This window comes from Corvus hawaiiensis, chromosome 4 (assembly GCF_020740725.1).
Source record: "Corvus hawaiiensis isolate bCorHaw1 chromosome 4, bCorHaw1.pri.cur, whole genome shotgun sequence".
NCBI lineage: Eukaryota > Metazoa > Chordata > Aves > Passeriformes > Corvidae > Corvus > Corvus hawaiiensis.
Window position 1 is genome coordinate 57,939,318 of NC_063216.1, and position 16,368 is coordinate 57,955,685.

A 16,368-nucleotide genomic window follows, 5' to 3' on the forward strand; every position below is an offset into this window, starting at 1 on the left:
TTCTAACAATTTTATGTACTAGTTTTCCTTTTTTTTTTGTATGAACTTCATAACTTCTCCAAAGATGCCTGGAAAATGGAGGAGGCTAAGAAAATGACCTTATCTCTGTTAGATGCTCTCTGCACCGGCACATTGAATCATAATAGGTTCTGAACCTGAAATTTGCATTCACTGCCATGACACCAAATCTCATTTTGTGATCTGTTTGGACAAGGACCTATCTTGCCTAGAACCCCATCAGCTGTCCATGGCTAAAGCAAACACAAGTCAGCGTTACTCAATCTAATTCTCACAAGCATAAGATAACATTAGATGGAAGCCAAACTTTAATCTAACCCTTCTCCTTCATGATACCACATCTGAACAAAGTAATGTATTTTGAAAGGACTTCTCAGGACCATCTATTTAGTGACTTACACTTTATTACTTCTGTACATTTCTGGATGTTTTACTCAAGAGATAAAATTTCAAAACACAGTTAAAATTTCTTAAGTTGTAGCATCATCATGACATATTTACTGAAGAGCCTTTAGAGATACCAGTATTTTCAATATATAGTTTCCCATCAACAATATTTTATCCTTCCCAGTTATCTATGTTGTGGTATGCTTTCTTTGTCAATAAAAGTTAATCTGAAGGAAGTTTTGAATGGCCTTTCTAATAGCCAGAGACAGTAATAACCTCTACAGTCTCACTTCAGAACCTTAACACAAAAAGCTGTTAACAAATGATCGTAATAACAAATAGAATTATTATTGTTGCCAAACATAAGGATCACTTTTATATGTAGGTTAATTATCTGATTTTCCTATGGTATCTTTTCAAGTTATATATATATGAAGTAAAAAGGTTATAAAAATCATAAACATCAGACCAGGAAAAGCCACAGTGTCATTAAGTCAATCCATGGCTATTCTGTCTGAGGAACTGACAGAGCTGGACCTTTGGGATCATCAAATCTGTTGTTTGTTGTGAGCTGCATGATCATATGGATTCCATAGGTCAGGATCCATAGTAAAATTATAGATGTTACCAAGCCCATCCAGATTGCAGGAGTGAAGAAACCTGTACAGTCACTTGCGTAGGAAAACTGGTTGTTTATAATGTTGAAGCCTTGAATCTGAAAATGAAGAAAGGTAGACAGATGAGTGCAATTAAGCATGGGGCGTAGTCCCTACTTTCAGGATATACGTGGTAATTACAAAAACCCACACCTTTTAACTATTATACTCTGCCCATTAAAAAAAGAGTGAGAACAAAATCCTCTGCAAAACAATCTCCTTTTCACCCAGGAAATTAAAGATGTAGAATCCATTTCTTTGGTAAGAAGTAGGTTTCCCACTTCAGAAATTTGTATTACTTTTAGAAGTAAAGTCCCACAGGGGACATGTGATCAGTATTCTGCAGTCACATAATCAGCATATCAGTATTCATTGATCATCGGCTCAATGACCACTTCAGAACCAGGAAACTCAAAGCACTCAAAGGCATGAGAGTTAAGGCTGCTCAGATCATGACATTTGTTGAAATAATCTGACAGTTTTAGCTCATAGCTCCTTGACAAACAAAACTCCTGGAACATACTTTAAAATGCATCTAATAAAGATGACCTTTTTTGGCTGAGTTTTAGTGAAAGTTCAAGGAGAAAAAAGTTGTGAAATCTTTCTTCCTCCCTCCTTAGACATCAAAGACTCAGAGCAGAAGGGAAGGCTTGCTTTATTGAGGTATGGGATATGTGTTGTGTATTAACTTATGAAACCTATATAAACTTTTCAAAAGCAGTTAGAGAAGTTTGTAATATCTCTGCTTTGACTGAATTCTCAATGTTTGCCACTGACTGACCTCCAACCATGTAATTCTCCTCAGAAAAATCAACAAATTTGGAGATATATTCTCTGCCTAGATCCCAATTGTACAAAAATAGCAACAAACTGAATGCCTTTGAGACCACTAACTTTCTAGAAATTTTGTTCAAACCAGTCAAAGGATTAGAAAACTATGAAGAAAGGGAAGACAATCCCCACCTCTACAAACACGCGCATAATGGCATAAGCACCGATTCCTTCAGAAGGAAGGGAACATAACTGGTGGAGGAAGAGGAAGGAAAGAATTCATCTGATCTCATTTTGATTCATTCTTTAAAATTTTATAAAGAAAAATGAAGACTGGGATTCTTATGCATTTACAGAATCTTTGAAATGGATGTGTAAGGAAAGCAAATATCACAAACCCACTGGTAAAGAAACAACATGTTAAAAATTACTATTTTCTATACATATTATCAAATAAAAATTTTAAAAAATGATTGTTTTACTTCAATCACTTCTACCACCAGGCAATAAACAAGAAAGCAGAAGATCATGGATTTCCTTTATGTGTTCCCACTCCATGATTATTCTATGGTTTACAATAAAATAAATGGAAAGCTTTAGTTTATTTGTGGTAATAAAAGAGTTTGTATTTCCTAGGAAAGGTGTTGGTACAAACTGAACAAATCCACCATGCTACACCAGTAAACACTCTGGGTTTGCATTCAGTCATGGCTCAGGTGCCTAAAATTAATGTTTATGTAATATGTGTTTTATGAGCAATGTCTGTACCTTCCAGAACGATGATTAATAAAACTATTATTATATGAAGAACTAAGGGCTCTTTAGATAATGTGAAGACAATTTTAGCAATTCAACGTTTTCTAGGCCTTGTAGAAGAATCTTACAAGTCAGATCATGGTAGCTAACTCACAAAGACTGTCAGCTTTCATCAAAGGTTCTCGGACTTCTGATTAAAGCAGGATTAGTGAAAGTAAGCTGCAGGGCTGGACAACTGTTTGCACAGTTTTAGAGAATACACGTGATTGCAAAAGCCTTCTCTTGTTAAGCCACTGCTTTGACCACAAGTGAGAATGTAAATAGGAGTCATGAAACGTAGCTTGAAAGACTTACTGGCAATAAAAACAGAAAGCAGGTGACGATTTAAGTCATTTGTGTTCAAAAAACCGGATTGAAATTCTAGAAGACAATACACACTTCTTACCACATTTACAAGAACTCTCTGAAGTACTTAACAAGTACTTTATTCCATTTAGAAGAGCTTTGCCACTCCTGATTTAGAGCCAGAAATACTGAAATTTATTATTTTCATTCTAGTGGTCCTCTTCTTTTATTTTATTTTTTTTTTTAAAAACAGCATTATGCTTCCTGAACCGCCTAGGTGAAAGATTCAATTCCACATTCCTAAAACGCTATGTCTACTTTTAGGCAGGAGATGAAGAATACGCAGAGTTATTTTATTGTTTTTCTGAAGCTTTATCCTTTCTGTGGGGGTGTTAAGACACCAGGCAGGAGATAATAACGAGACTCTTAGCAGTATATATAGAGAAGTTAAAAATACTTACGCATGGTTCTCTAGTATTTAAGAATGCAAAAGCCTTTTGTATATAGGCCTCTGCACCGTGGGAGTCTTAATTTTAGTGTTTGGACCAGTCATTTGTCTTTGTTATACAAGTCTGTATTTACTGTTTTTAAATATTTTTGAATGGACATTTCTCATCATATGACCTTTGACAAAAAGTTCAAGCAAAATATGCTGGGTTTATGGCTCTTAAATGCACACCAAACTTCTAATTTTTGAACTTTGAGATATTTTAGCTACAAAGAATCCAAATATTCTTGATTTTAAAGTTTTTGGCAGTTTTTCATAGGTTTCAAAGTGCTTCTAAACCACACATACTAAAGAAAAGCAGTGCTTTTGGTGGCAGCCTCCTCTTTAAGCTCTTTGACAAATATGAGATCCTCAAAAGGACAAAAGGTATCGTGGTAGAACAACCATTCCTGTAGCAACAACAACCAACAAAACCCCCACTAAACCCAGAGCAGTTTTGGTGCTCTGTACAGGTATGGTGAGACAGGAGTAGTGACATCCTACGCTGTGAGCACGCCTGGACAGCATCCCACAGAGCTTCTTCAGTGGTAGTGAGTGAGGCAGCTCCAGAACTGAAGTAAAAGGCTACACCAGTTCAACCTTGCCTTGGAACAAGCTGTGCAAAGCTTCCCTCTGTAGCTGTGACTGTCCCTCTATTACTGTGATCTAACTTCCAGCAGCCAGCACTGCAAAGTGCAATTGTGCCAGTTTGATTGGCACTGGATCCTGGTTTCTAATTCATTGCGTAACATTGACATGAAAATAGTGTTCTTCAGTTTCAGCAACAAGATTTTGTGCTGGCTGCAACTACTGAGCACATCCCACATGCTTTTTTCCATGCAACAGTGTTCAGGGGTTTCTAAACCTTATGCAATAACAAGACTGATGTTGAGATCACCTTTCAGTATGTATCAGTGGAAGACACCTGGAAAAGTATGATCTAGGTCAGATAGAACTTGGAAATGAGCCCAGAATCATGACCTTCTGTTTTCTCATACAACAGAAAAAAATCAGACTGGGAGTTTTTACGTTGTGTTCCATCTTTAGGAAATGATCAGAGAAAAAGCCCTTTCTCAAGAGGAACTGGAAGTTCTATTGTCTGGACAGTGGAAGCAGCTGCTGTTCCAGATCAATAAGGAAGATGAGAAACCTATTACTTCTACTCTTGGTTAAGACCACAATGAAAGGATGCCTACTAAAGTTGGAGCAAGGCTTATTTAAGAAGGTAGTAATATAGAAATTCAAGGAAAAGACAGATGGTAAGTGAACACTTTGTAATTCCACAGGCCATGTCCTTTCATATCTGCAAAAGCCTAACTCCAAAGAGTTAACTAGGCAAAGTACAGTTGCATGGACAATGGTATTTTCAGTCCTTTACAAAAAAAATACCATCATAAGGAACCTTCACAACATTAGTATGTATTGCAACATGGTTTCTCAAAAAATGGTGAGACTTGATACTGGAATTTGTGGAAAATAAATCTAAGCACCAATGCTCTTTCTTTGAGATTTCCATTGTTTAAGCAGAAATGTTAAGTCTAGAGTCAGATTATTGAGATTTGGTTTGTTATCAGAATTATAAATACAATTATATCAGCATTTGTATCCAGTTATCATGAGGTTAGCTCATGTTTGACAAATAGAGTACAGTTTGGAATTATTCCTATTATCTTCATGATCTCTTTCATCAAAGAGATCCTTTAGTGCAATACTGTTTTAAGATATAAATGTTGTTGTTTCTCTGAAGTCAAGAACAAAGTTCAAAATAGTAAAGGTGTAATCATCTACACCTCACATATGTAGTCTGTACTACTGTAATAAATATGCAGAAAAGCTTTGTTTTCATTCAAAAAAAGCCAGCTGCTTTCCTTCTGGGCCATGCAGGACCTAGTACCATTCCTGATTGAAGTCCATGGCAAACCTCCCATTAAATTTAGTTGCACTGGGCTTTGTTTCTAGCTGCAGGAGTACCGACAGTCCATGTCACTGAAAACAGCAGCCACACTGAGCTGTACTTTCCTGGGTAAACAAAGTGCCAAGAAATCAAATAAAAACAAAGTAAGCAGCATAAAGCCACCCACCTAAGAGGCCCCTGTTTCCAAGAGCAGCCCAATTCATTAAACAGGCATGAGGACTTAGTCATTCTTTGCCTGATTAAGCGCATTTGGTTTAATTGGTTTTTCTTTCCTGTGGACAACTTCATAGTTTTGTTTTTCAAAGCTGTGCTTTCATGTTCTCCTTGTTCAGCAACTGGCGTCTTTTGTACCCCTCTACCAAATAGCTCACCTAGAGGAACAGCTTTTCTTTTACGTTTCCCCCCCAGGCTGAAATGAAGGTAAGGGCATTTTGAATGTGTGTCATTCAGCACCTACAACAGTAAGTAAAAGTTCTTGGAGTTGTCTCTGAAATGGCAATGCATACTCACTTGCAACTTGGAAATGAAAACATCCCAATTTTTTGCCTCATCATTGGATGGAACTAGCCTTGCAGGATAGAGATTGCTTGTTCCCACCAGCTGACAATGAAATGAATACTCTGCAGGGGCAGAGATAGCAGAAACATTAAATTTAGCAAGCTTTTCTCCATCTTGTACAATCTCAACTGAATCTAAAGTGGACCATTTTCTGGCGGAGCCTTCATAGAACTTGTTGTTCATTAAAAACCTAGGAACAGAGGACAAAAAAAAAAAAGAAGTCAAAAGGTTAGAAGGAAAAAAATTAATATACATTTGATAAAGTACTGGTGGCAGATAAAGGTTCACTACTGCTGGCTGCAAACATCACAGCTGATGATGACATGGCCTCCCATGTCATTAAGATGGTTGAGAAGTGAAGACATTCTGTGAATGTGTTTACTACTGAGAGTTTCATCTCACAAGCACAGCTTTCTTACAACTGTGGCAGGCAAGAAGCAAACGCAATTTCATTCTTCAAGGGCCTCTGCCAGCGCCATATTTCATCAGTTACCAACAGTTTATAACCAGAGGAGGAGAAGCTGAGAAAGTGTCAGTAAGACTGCAGTGCCTCTGAATAAACACTTCATGGGATTTTTGGAAAATTGCTTTTATGATAGGTACAAGCATGATAGCCATTCTAATTTATCACTGCAATTCTTTCTTAGCTCAAATGCCTAAATGGCAATTTCCTTTGCAAAGGTCTGAATTTGATGTAGAAGACAGTTTTGCCTAACTGGAGGGTTGGGAGGGATTGTCAGCTCTAGTTTCACAATTGGAAGTAGGCTAGGCGCAAAAAAGTATTTTCTTATTTTGAAAGCGTCTGTGTATGTGTGGTATTGCAGCAGTATCCAGCAGTTTATAATCATGGAATTTATGTGTGTGTTACTACCAATGCAGTCTGAACAGCTCCCAACAGAAACAATTGAGAATTGAACAATACAGACATCCAGAAGTACATCCTGATCCTTTACAGATCAGGACTATGTGCTAATCTTTGCCACTTTTTATACTGTTACTTTTAGGCATTCAAGCTATTTCATAAGGAAATTATAAACCTTTCTCCTTAGTGTACATTTTTTAATACTTTAACCCTACTTGGTCAATGCAAGTGTACCTCTATATAGTTTGCTGATGATTTCTTTCGATTATTGATAGCCACAAAAGATTTAGAAGAGAAATCTATTTAGCAATAAATGAGACTTGCTACAAAATTAAGTTTTCTAATATGTCTATCCACAATGGGTAACACTGTATGTTGACTTTAAAATACGAAGTAATAACTTAGATGCAATTATGATTGGTTTGAAAAAAAAGTACAGTCATCTTAAATGTGTCACAATATAGACTATTTTATGTTCTATAGGGTATACGTATATAGAAAGAATATTCTCTCTGTAGAGTATTGCTTGTTTGCTCAAATTAGTTACTTTCAATATTGTGTCAACCACACAACATAGAATCTAACCACAAATGATACTTTTTTTTTTTTTAAATATTAATAATCTGTGGCCATTCATATAACTTCAGAATCCTCAAGAATTTCAAAATGCTCGGAAGGAATTCTAGAACACAGTGTCATTGAAGTGAGCAAAGGATGTTTTGTCTTATGTCATTCCTTATGTTTTAAGCCTGAGCCATTCTATCCATAAAACATTCAGCTGCAAGCATCAGTGAAAAAGAAAAAAAAATTTGAATTCCATCCAGTCCACATTCACAAATATATATAGAAAATATTCTATTCTTACACAGTTACAAAATTAAAACTTTGATATTATTGCTAGAAGAAAGAAACCTTTTCCTGATTTACAGTACAATCTGAACAGAATTTCCATGGTGTCCCAGTAGCAATGCTAGAGGCACTAGCTGAAAGCCAGTTGTAAACAGAGAGAAGCTTACTTAAATGTTTATGCCAACCACAGAGGCCGGGTTTGGTCTGTACATTTGCTGGTAAAATGAGAAAAGTGGTGAAGAAGGGAATTCCTTGTAAACTGACCATATGAACAAAAAGTTTTATAAGGCCATGTACGTGAGTGAAAGGGAATACAATCTCTCCACATTACACCAGACTAAAATGTTATGTTACTTGCAGACTTATGGGAATTAATATTCTAATTGGTTAACTAGTTGAGCACAGTTAACTTAGTAATACAGGCTCTTATCTTTAGCATTTTCCCAAACAACTAACAGTGAATAGCCTCCAACAAGCACACACTTAACTGATAACTGATGTAACTATAGTTCATTAAATTACAAGAAAAAAAGACATTCAAAAAACAAAAATCTATAGAATTACTTCATTAACATTTTCTCAAATGAGTGGATAGCAAATAGAAGGAGCACATTATAGCAAATTAATCATACAGAGCAGAGAGAGAACAAAGGTTTTATCTGCAGAACTGAAAGTACTTTGGCTTTTTAAGGAAATGTTACGTTCGTGTTAAACATTAGAGACAATTATGTACATTAGAGACATTATGTACTTTATGTATGGTGGCACAGAGAACTCCTGGTCATGGGCCAGGTTCCCTTTGTGCCAGATAACTGTATGAACTCTGAATGCCACCACCACTGATCATGTCTCATGTGGCTAATCATTACAAGCAGAGGTATTTCTGAAGCAGAAGATAGCTAGTATTACTGTTTCAAAGATTCAAAGAGAAACACAACTGTTAAGCAAAAGAATTTAAAACATGTTTTTTTGGGTCAGCTCTATTCTGTTCTATACACTGAGCAACAACAGCAGTCAAGTATGTATCAATGTAAGTTTGGAATACTAATGCTCTACACTTCCATTCACTTGGACACTTTTTCCCAGAGAAAATGACAGACAAGTGCTCAAACAGCTGGATCAGTTTATGATAGAGCTGAGATGGTGCTTCTTCCAGCAAAGAACTACTTCCCACTGCTCCCACTCCTGCTGCAGCAGCAGCTTCCTTTTCTAAAACTATCACAACACTCTACAGCCACTCCCTAACAGCTCATCTCCCAGTGCAAGAGCAGGAGGATGAATAAAACTGTAACTTTTGCTACAGAGAGGGAGAGGGAGGTGACAGCTGTGTGTGTGCACAGGCTGAATCAGCAGTTGCAGCTGTTAGTGGGAGGTGGGATATGACCAGCTGCTCGTACGTGGGCATGGACTGGTGTTGATAAGGGGGGCAGAGTCTGGATCCCGCTCATGCTGCTGAAGTTAGAACCTCTTTTATTGATTAATAAACTGAGCTACCTGAACATGGTCCTCTCTGGCCTCACTTTCTGTCTTCAAGATAAGCTCTCCTACACTTAAGTAAATGGCCTTCACAGAGGCAAAAAGTGAAGTCATGGCTCTCAGCTCTGTTCCTTCCACCTCTTTGCCCTGCTTGTGTCCTGTTTGTGAAGGCAGACCATGATCTTACCAAGGAGTAATCTTGATCAAGAAATGTAATCAAAATGAACCAAAAGGGGAAAACAGAGGTTGTAATGTATGTCTATCGAAGCTCTTGACAAGAGACATACTGAGATACAGAAGGTGAATAAAGTGTTAGCAAATCATGAAAAAAGTCAATAGCTTGTTCTGGTTCTGTTCCATGTATCTTATTATTTGCATTATATAGCATGCAATACTGTATTATGGTAGCTAACAGAGGCCTAAAATGACACTATTGTCCCATCAAGTGACAATCCAACAGAAAACTACAAATAAACAGGTGAGTCTTTAGAATTATTTTTAATTTATAAAGGCTCTGAGGTGTTAGAGGTTGATACCAGCCAGCAGCCAAGCACACATTTAGCTGTTTGCTCATTTCCCATCGTCGACAGGACAGAGGGGAGAACAGAAAGAGCAAACATGAGGAAACTTGTAGGTCAAGATAGACAGCTTAATAAGCAAAGGGAAGAGGGGAAAAAAGCAATACAGAAGCAGTCACTCTCTACCTCCCACACACAGGACAATGCATGGTGAAGGTTCACGAAATGGTTACCCTGGAAGCTACTCCCTACATTCTTCCTCTATTCCATTTTACATTTCTAAGCACCTGTGTCATACATAAAAGTTCATCGATTTAGACATATTTGTGTTTAAATGCCCTGAAGGTCTATTAAAAACCTGGATCACACATAGACCAATGGAATAAATCAAATTCTGCAAAACACAGCCAGCCTATGCTACTCTTACTTGCTGGGCATGACAACGTTCAGGACCTTACCTGAGCTATCTTTTCAAATCCTCACCTATTGTGGAGCCTGAGTTTCTTATTCCAGCTTCAATGGCTGTTTATGCATTTTGGTATTTAGTTATAATGTGTTCAAGTAGAAGCACAGGTCAAGAAAGACTTTGTGAGTATTTCTACTTCTACTACAACAGGCTTAAAGGATAGAAAAATTTTTCCTGAAAAAGAAAGAAAATGTGAACCATTCACCTTTTGTACTATTTTTCTTTAAATTACAGTTAGTCTGTCTGCAGAGTTGCTTCAAATTTCTTCTCTCCAGATGCAACTCAGATTCATGACCACATTAAATTTTTCATCCAATAACTAATTAAAATCATAATTCTTTTAATAAACAGATGGCTAAACGTAAATAATCCTCACTAAATCCATGTGTGTACTAACATCACATTTGATCTTCTGCCAGCTGCAGCAAACAAAATCTAAGATAAATGTTTCAGAGGATTTTGTTTCTATAGTAGTGTCTCAAGGTTTGCAATTTGCTGTTGTACAGTTAAGTGAAGCCTTTTGACTGCTGAAGAAACAACACCTTTAAGATCTAGCAGTAAACTAGTTTTGAAGCACAGTGCCATGCTCCATAGGATGCTTTGTGAATTACACTATTTTGTTGGAACTCTAATTTTACTAGAAAGGATGATATTATGCTGAGGACAGCCATATTCAGGACAAAGGTAGGAAACAACCAGATTCATTCATAGAGAAAGAAATTACAGCAGACCAGCTAAGACTTGTGCTAGGATATGTAAAGATGAAGAATGAGAATCAGAGCAGTGTTTTGGAGGGTCTGTCTCTATCAGAGTGGGACAGGAGCAGTAAAGAGCAGACACAAGTGCATCATGGCAGCACCAGAGAAAGTGATATTTTGGGATTTGTAGTAAAAGGAAAAATACAACTTGGGTATAGTCTTGGTTTGAGATCAGTATTTTTTGAATGGGATCCAAGGAAAATATTTTTTTAATTCCCCATGGTGTTTAGGGAACATGTCCCTTTGATAATTCACAATATTGAGACCAAGGCATGCTTGACACCATCACCAAGGACAAGTCTCTGGGATCCTATATACAGCTAACTTTAATAGTAAAAAAAGTAAAAATACTATACTAACAGCAATCTTATCTGTACATTATGTTCTTCCACGAAGCTCTAGATGTTTGAGGGAGAAGGGAGATGCTAAATAACAGTTTAAGTCTGGTTTTTTGCCACCTGTCATGATCTCTGATAATGACTGCAGGTGTCTCTATGCACTCTGAATACTACTTCAAACACATCATTGACTCTCCTCTACACAAGTTCTTCTGGGGTCCTTTTACCTAAACACAGGATGTCCTTCTGTCTCAGTGTAAATAATGGCATTTATTCACTTGAGCATTCATCTGGACAGGCTGGATTGATGTGCCAGGGCCAATGGTATCAGGTTCAACAAGGCCAAGTGCCAGGTCCTGCCCTTGGGTTACAACAAACCCAGGCAGCGCTACAGGCTCAGGGCAAAGTGGCTGCAAAGATGCCCACTGGAAAAGGACGTGGGGGTGCTGGTCAACAGCAGCTGAACATGACTCAGCCTGTGCCCAAGTGGTCAAGAAGGCCAATGGCATCCTGGCCTGGATCAGCAACAGTGCGGCCAGCAGGACCAGGACCGTGATTGTCCCTCTGTACTTGGCACTGGTGAGGTCACACCTCAAATCCTGTGTCCAGTTCTGGGCCCCTTCACTCCAAGAAAGACATTGAGGGGCTGGAGCTTGTCCAGAGAAGGGGGATGGAGCTGGAGAGGCATCTGGAGCACAAGTCCTATGAGGAGGGGCTGAGGGAGCTGGGGGTGTTTAGCCTGGAGATGAGGAAGCTTATGGCGGGCCTTATCACTCTCTACAACGTGACAGGAGGTTGTAGTGAGGTGGGGGTTTGTTTTGTCTCCCCAGTAAGAAGCCACAGGACAAGAGGAAATGGCTTCAAATTGCACCAGGGAGGTTTAGGTTGAATATTAGATAAAATTTCTTCAGCTAAAGGGTTGCCAAGCCTTGGAATAGGTTGCCCAGGGAAGTGGCTTTGTCTCCATCCCTGAAGATATCTAAAAGATGTCGCACTTAGGACATAGTTTAGTGGTGGACTTGGCAGCACTGGGTTAAAGGTTGGATTCAATGATCACAGAGATATTTTTCAACACAAATGATTCCATGATTCTCCCTTTGATTTTTCTTCACAGGTCTTCCAATTCCCTAGCTTTTCTTCCCTCTTGTCATGGTAGGAGAAATACAGTCTTGTATTGCATCCATGGAGCAAAAAGGACTTTTTAAGACTTTTTGCACCCCTCATAAACCACAAGCTAGCACTAATAGAGTGCACTGGCAATCCACATTAGTACTCAATACAGCCCTGGCTATGCAGGTAGACTTCAGCTGCTAGAGGTTCTTACAAATCACAATTAGATTCACCTGAGAGAGGACTGTGGCCCGATCCTATCAGTAAAACAGGAAGCTGCATATACCAGTACCTTACAGTATGGATGTTTGCCTACAATATTTTTTCAGAACTTTGCCTGAGCACATGAATATATTCTCTGTATAAAGACTGTATTATTGTTTTCCTGCATAGTGACTCCTCAGAAGAGAAAGAAAATAACAAATTCAAAAATATCTTCATTTAACTCCTCCCCTTTTTTTTGCTCCTAATTTATTAACAGGCATTGTAAACCGCAAAAGATCTATTTAAAATAAATCGTAAGTTACCTTATCTCTAGGCTGCTGATTCCATTCACTGGTTTTGTGTATTTTAATGACAGTCTAAGAATAAGAAACAGATTTTTAATGTTAGTCAGCTTAAATTAGATCATTGTGACATTTCAATTTGAGGGAATATTCTAAATCAGTAGGCAATTACAGAAGTCATATAGCAAAGGTTCAGTACACAGAAAAATATGACTAAATATTTCTAGGGTTTTATTTACCCAAGAGCAGGTGCTTCAAAGTAAAGGAAAACAGAGATCATGTTTCACTAATGTACTTCTAGCTGAATTACTACCTCCTAACTGGCAATACTCCCCTTCAAGAGAATGAAGTTATGATCTCATTAATGCCAGTGGAGATTTTTGTGACTGTGAGATCAGACACAGGGAAACCTGTCTGGATCAAATACAAACAAACAAGGAAGTAAGGAACATAAGAAGAAAAAGACTGAAACTAAGAGGCCTCTTCTGAACAATTTTTGTGGTCTTGACTTAACTTTTTTCTTCTAAGAATACAATTTTTTTTTAAAATTTTGGATGCTTTAGAAGAAGAAAATTAAAATAGCACTAATTTTACATTGTAACACTTCTGATAGTTTTCAGAATCGCACGCATAATGATATGAAATTTCTTGTGCTACTCACGTTGTATTGCTGTCTGAGCACTCAGAGGCAGAAATATCCACATTCTGTGTTACAAATGTTGCATTTGTCAAATCTATTAAAACTGAACTGCTGGCTTTGAGGCTGAAATTACTAGCATAAAAAAGGATGCATGTATGGTTTCCAGTGGTCACATTCAGAGGAGGATATGATAAACTGTCTTCTTCCTCAGCAGCCATTAGTTGTCGTCTTAATTCTGTCACCACATCAGTTCTTCTAGAAATCTGGAATAACAGCACATTAACAATTCATCCCTTTGTAAGAGTAATTTCAATTGAAAACAGCCCTTCACCATTCTGTACCATGAGCACCCAGTCTTAAACCCCCAATCAACCTCAATATTTATTATTGTCTGTTTAATTGGTGGTGTGAAGGCTAATGAGGTAATGTTAACCTAGGTTCCTATGGCCAAGTATCCACACGTGAAAACAAGCACCACGGAATTCAGGCAAATGAATGTAAACCATGTTGGTAGTGTTGCCTTAAGATAGTAGTATTCATTTGTGCTAACAGGTAGAAGAATTATTTTTTTTCCCCAGAAGAATATACTGAAAGAAATTTAAGGTTTTTTTCTGCAATACAATCATAAGAAAATTTCAACTTGCTAGTTCAGTGACACTCTTCCCTTAAGCAACAATAATGGTTTTTGCAGTCTTCCATTTTAACAAGCATGAGAGCAGTCTACTTAGCTACAGCAAACTTATTTTTAGACTCTTCTGATGGCTTCTGGAAAAAGAAGACCTTTGCTCATTTGGCTGATGTGTTGAACTCCTACAAGAGACACATCTGCTTTTAGGATATTTCCAGGAATTACATTTAGTAGGTAATGCTTTTAAAAAATGTGCCCAGGGCGTCCTTGGTAAAGCAGCCCCACGGATATCAACAGTTAAAGCAACCTTACCTGTTCTTATCTTACTCCTCATTTCTTATTCAATTCATATCTGGGATATTCCACCTATTTTTGAGTCCCATGTCAGCTTTACAACTTTGTATGCTACAAGTGGCCTCTACCCTTGTATAACTTTAGGGTACAAGAAATGAAAGGCATCACAACGGTTACAAGAACTGTAATTAGGTGGAGCTATTGCCCAGAACTACTTTCCATGGGTTTAAAGACAGTCAAGGACCATTTTCTGGTCTGAAATAGAGACTATAATATCACTTTATAACCTGGATGTGGAGAGGAGCCCCAGAAGGTTCTGTCACCTTAATGGCTGCTCTGTAAACACCACTGGCCATCTGTTACTTACAGCTCGTCTTTGCAGGTACCTCATTCTATCAGTTAAGCAGAATGGGCTGCATTAAAACCCTCTGACTACATGCTCCAGTAAAGAATGCAATCGTCCCCTCCCATACATGCATACTTTATGAATTTCTTTTCAATTCAGAGTAGTGCCTTTTCAAATACATCAGAACAAGCATTATTTTAAATGAATACCATTTTCTTAAAAAGAACAGGGTACAACAAAAGAAAATATTCAACTTTTGATATAAAACTTTAAATCTTGCCTTAGGCTTTCCTGAAATGTAATCATTTTATTTCAAACTGAGAGGAAAAGCTGAAGTCTAAATTATATCCTGTCTAACTATTGACTTCACTATGTGGGCCCCATGTATCATCTAAAGAGGGCTTTAAAAACCACCTGCTAACAGCTGAAAAGAATGCTACATTGGATACTGTGATTGGGATAACTTGGGGGATTAGGCTGAAGTACCTTAAAATAAAAAGAATGCTATTAAAATATAATCATAAGACTACAGCTTTATTTCTGTTGCTCTCTGAGCAGTACTTTGCCATGAGGCTCTTACAGAGAGATTCCCTTCTCTCTCTCAGAAAGCATATGAATCAAAAGATTGTAAACCTGGAAAGAAGGGCTTTCAGGAACAAAAAAATCCACTAGTTTGATAGGAATAGGCAGGTCCATCAGGTCAATGCAGGGCTCTGAAGCTGGAGTCAGTGGAGAAATTTTGTGTTTGTTGACCACGGGCTGATCTACTCAACACGTGGTCCACTGACACCTGCCAGGATGCACCTGTCTCAGAGGGGAAAAGGAGCTCTAGCACGGGAGCTACTGGGGCTTGACAACAAAGCTTTAAATGAGCTTGGAAGGGAGAAAGGCACAAAACCAGGGTGTCCAGTGATGAGCAATGAGATAGTGTGCCAAAATTTGGGGAAATGAGCACTAATGGAATCCCTCAATCTGCTTCCAACTCAGCATATTCTGTGATTCTGTGAATTAAGCACACTCGAAGTCAGAGATTTTAAAAAATTTAGTCTTCAGGCTGGAAGGAGGATCTCTGAAACAGCCCAGCCTGGGACCCACTGGAGACCAGAGGGCAGCAGTTGCTCCTTCCAGGTGACTGCAATCCACTATGTCCCTGCTTCGCTGTTCAAGGAACATTTTCTTTTTCTTTTGTTGCTGCACAAACATGAGCTTACTGAATTAAAATCATTCTCTGATGACATATATTTCGTGCTAAACTATAAATTACAAGACACTTCCTTGACAAATGGATTACATTTACACTGAATTACTGTAAATCAAATTAGATTATTTAGGAACAATACATCATGGAAGCGTTGCCAATCATTAAACCGTATTTAATTCTGTTATTTAGTGTGCCCTTCTCCTTCACCTAATCTGAACTGAAGGATGTGTGAGTCACTGTCTGTTCTCTGAATTTATCAATGGCATTTTTGATCTCAGTCATGCAGTGAACAACAGCAAGACCTGATTAAATAATGTACAGAAAAGAAAAAGAAAGGGTGCCACTTGTATTTTCCTAGACCAGAACTGAATGCTGTAATTACTAACTGAACCTGCATTAGAGGTAGCCTGAACAAAATTCTTCCCTTTGATCTGTTTTTCAAGCCTCCTAATTCAGAATCATTTCTCTTGGAAAGGAGGAAGG

General features: G+C 38.0%; 1 protein-coding gene across 1 annotated transcript in view; it reads right to left on the reverse strand.

Annotated features, from left to right (window-relative positions):
- Positions 1–404: 404 nt before the first annotated feature.
- Positions 405–16,368, reverse strand: part of LOC125324491 (V-type proton ATPase subunit S1-like) — a 50,821-nt gene continuing 34,857 nt past the window's right edge. Inside the window, exons 7-10 of the mRNA XM_048300423.1 lie at positions 13,438–13,679; positions 12,798–12,851; positions 5,846–6,083; positions 405–1,120 (exon numbers count right to left, since the gene is read on the reverse strand). Of these exons, the coding sequence (XP_048156380.1) occupies positions 911–1,120; positions 5,846–6,083; positions 12,798–12,851; positions 13,438–13,679 (744 nt within the window). The 3' untranslated portion in view covers positions 405–910. The remainder of the gene's footprint in view (positions 1,121–5,845; positions 6,084–12,797; positions 12,852–13,437; positions 13,680–16,368) is intronic.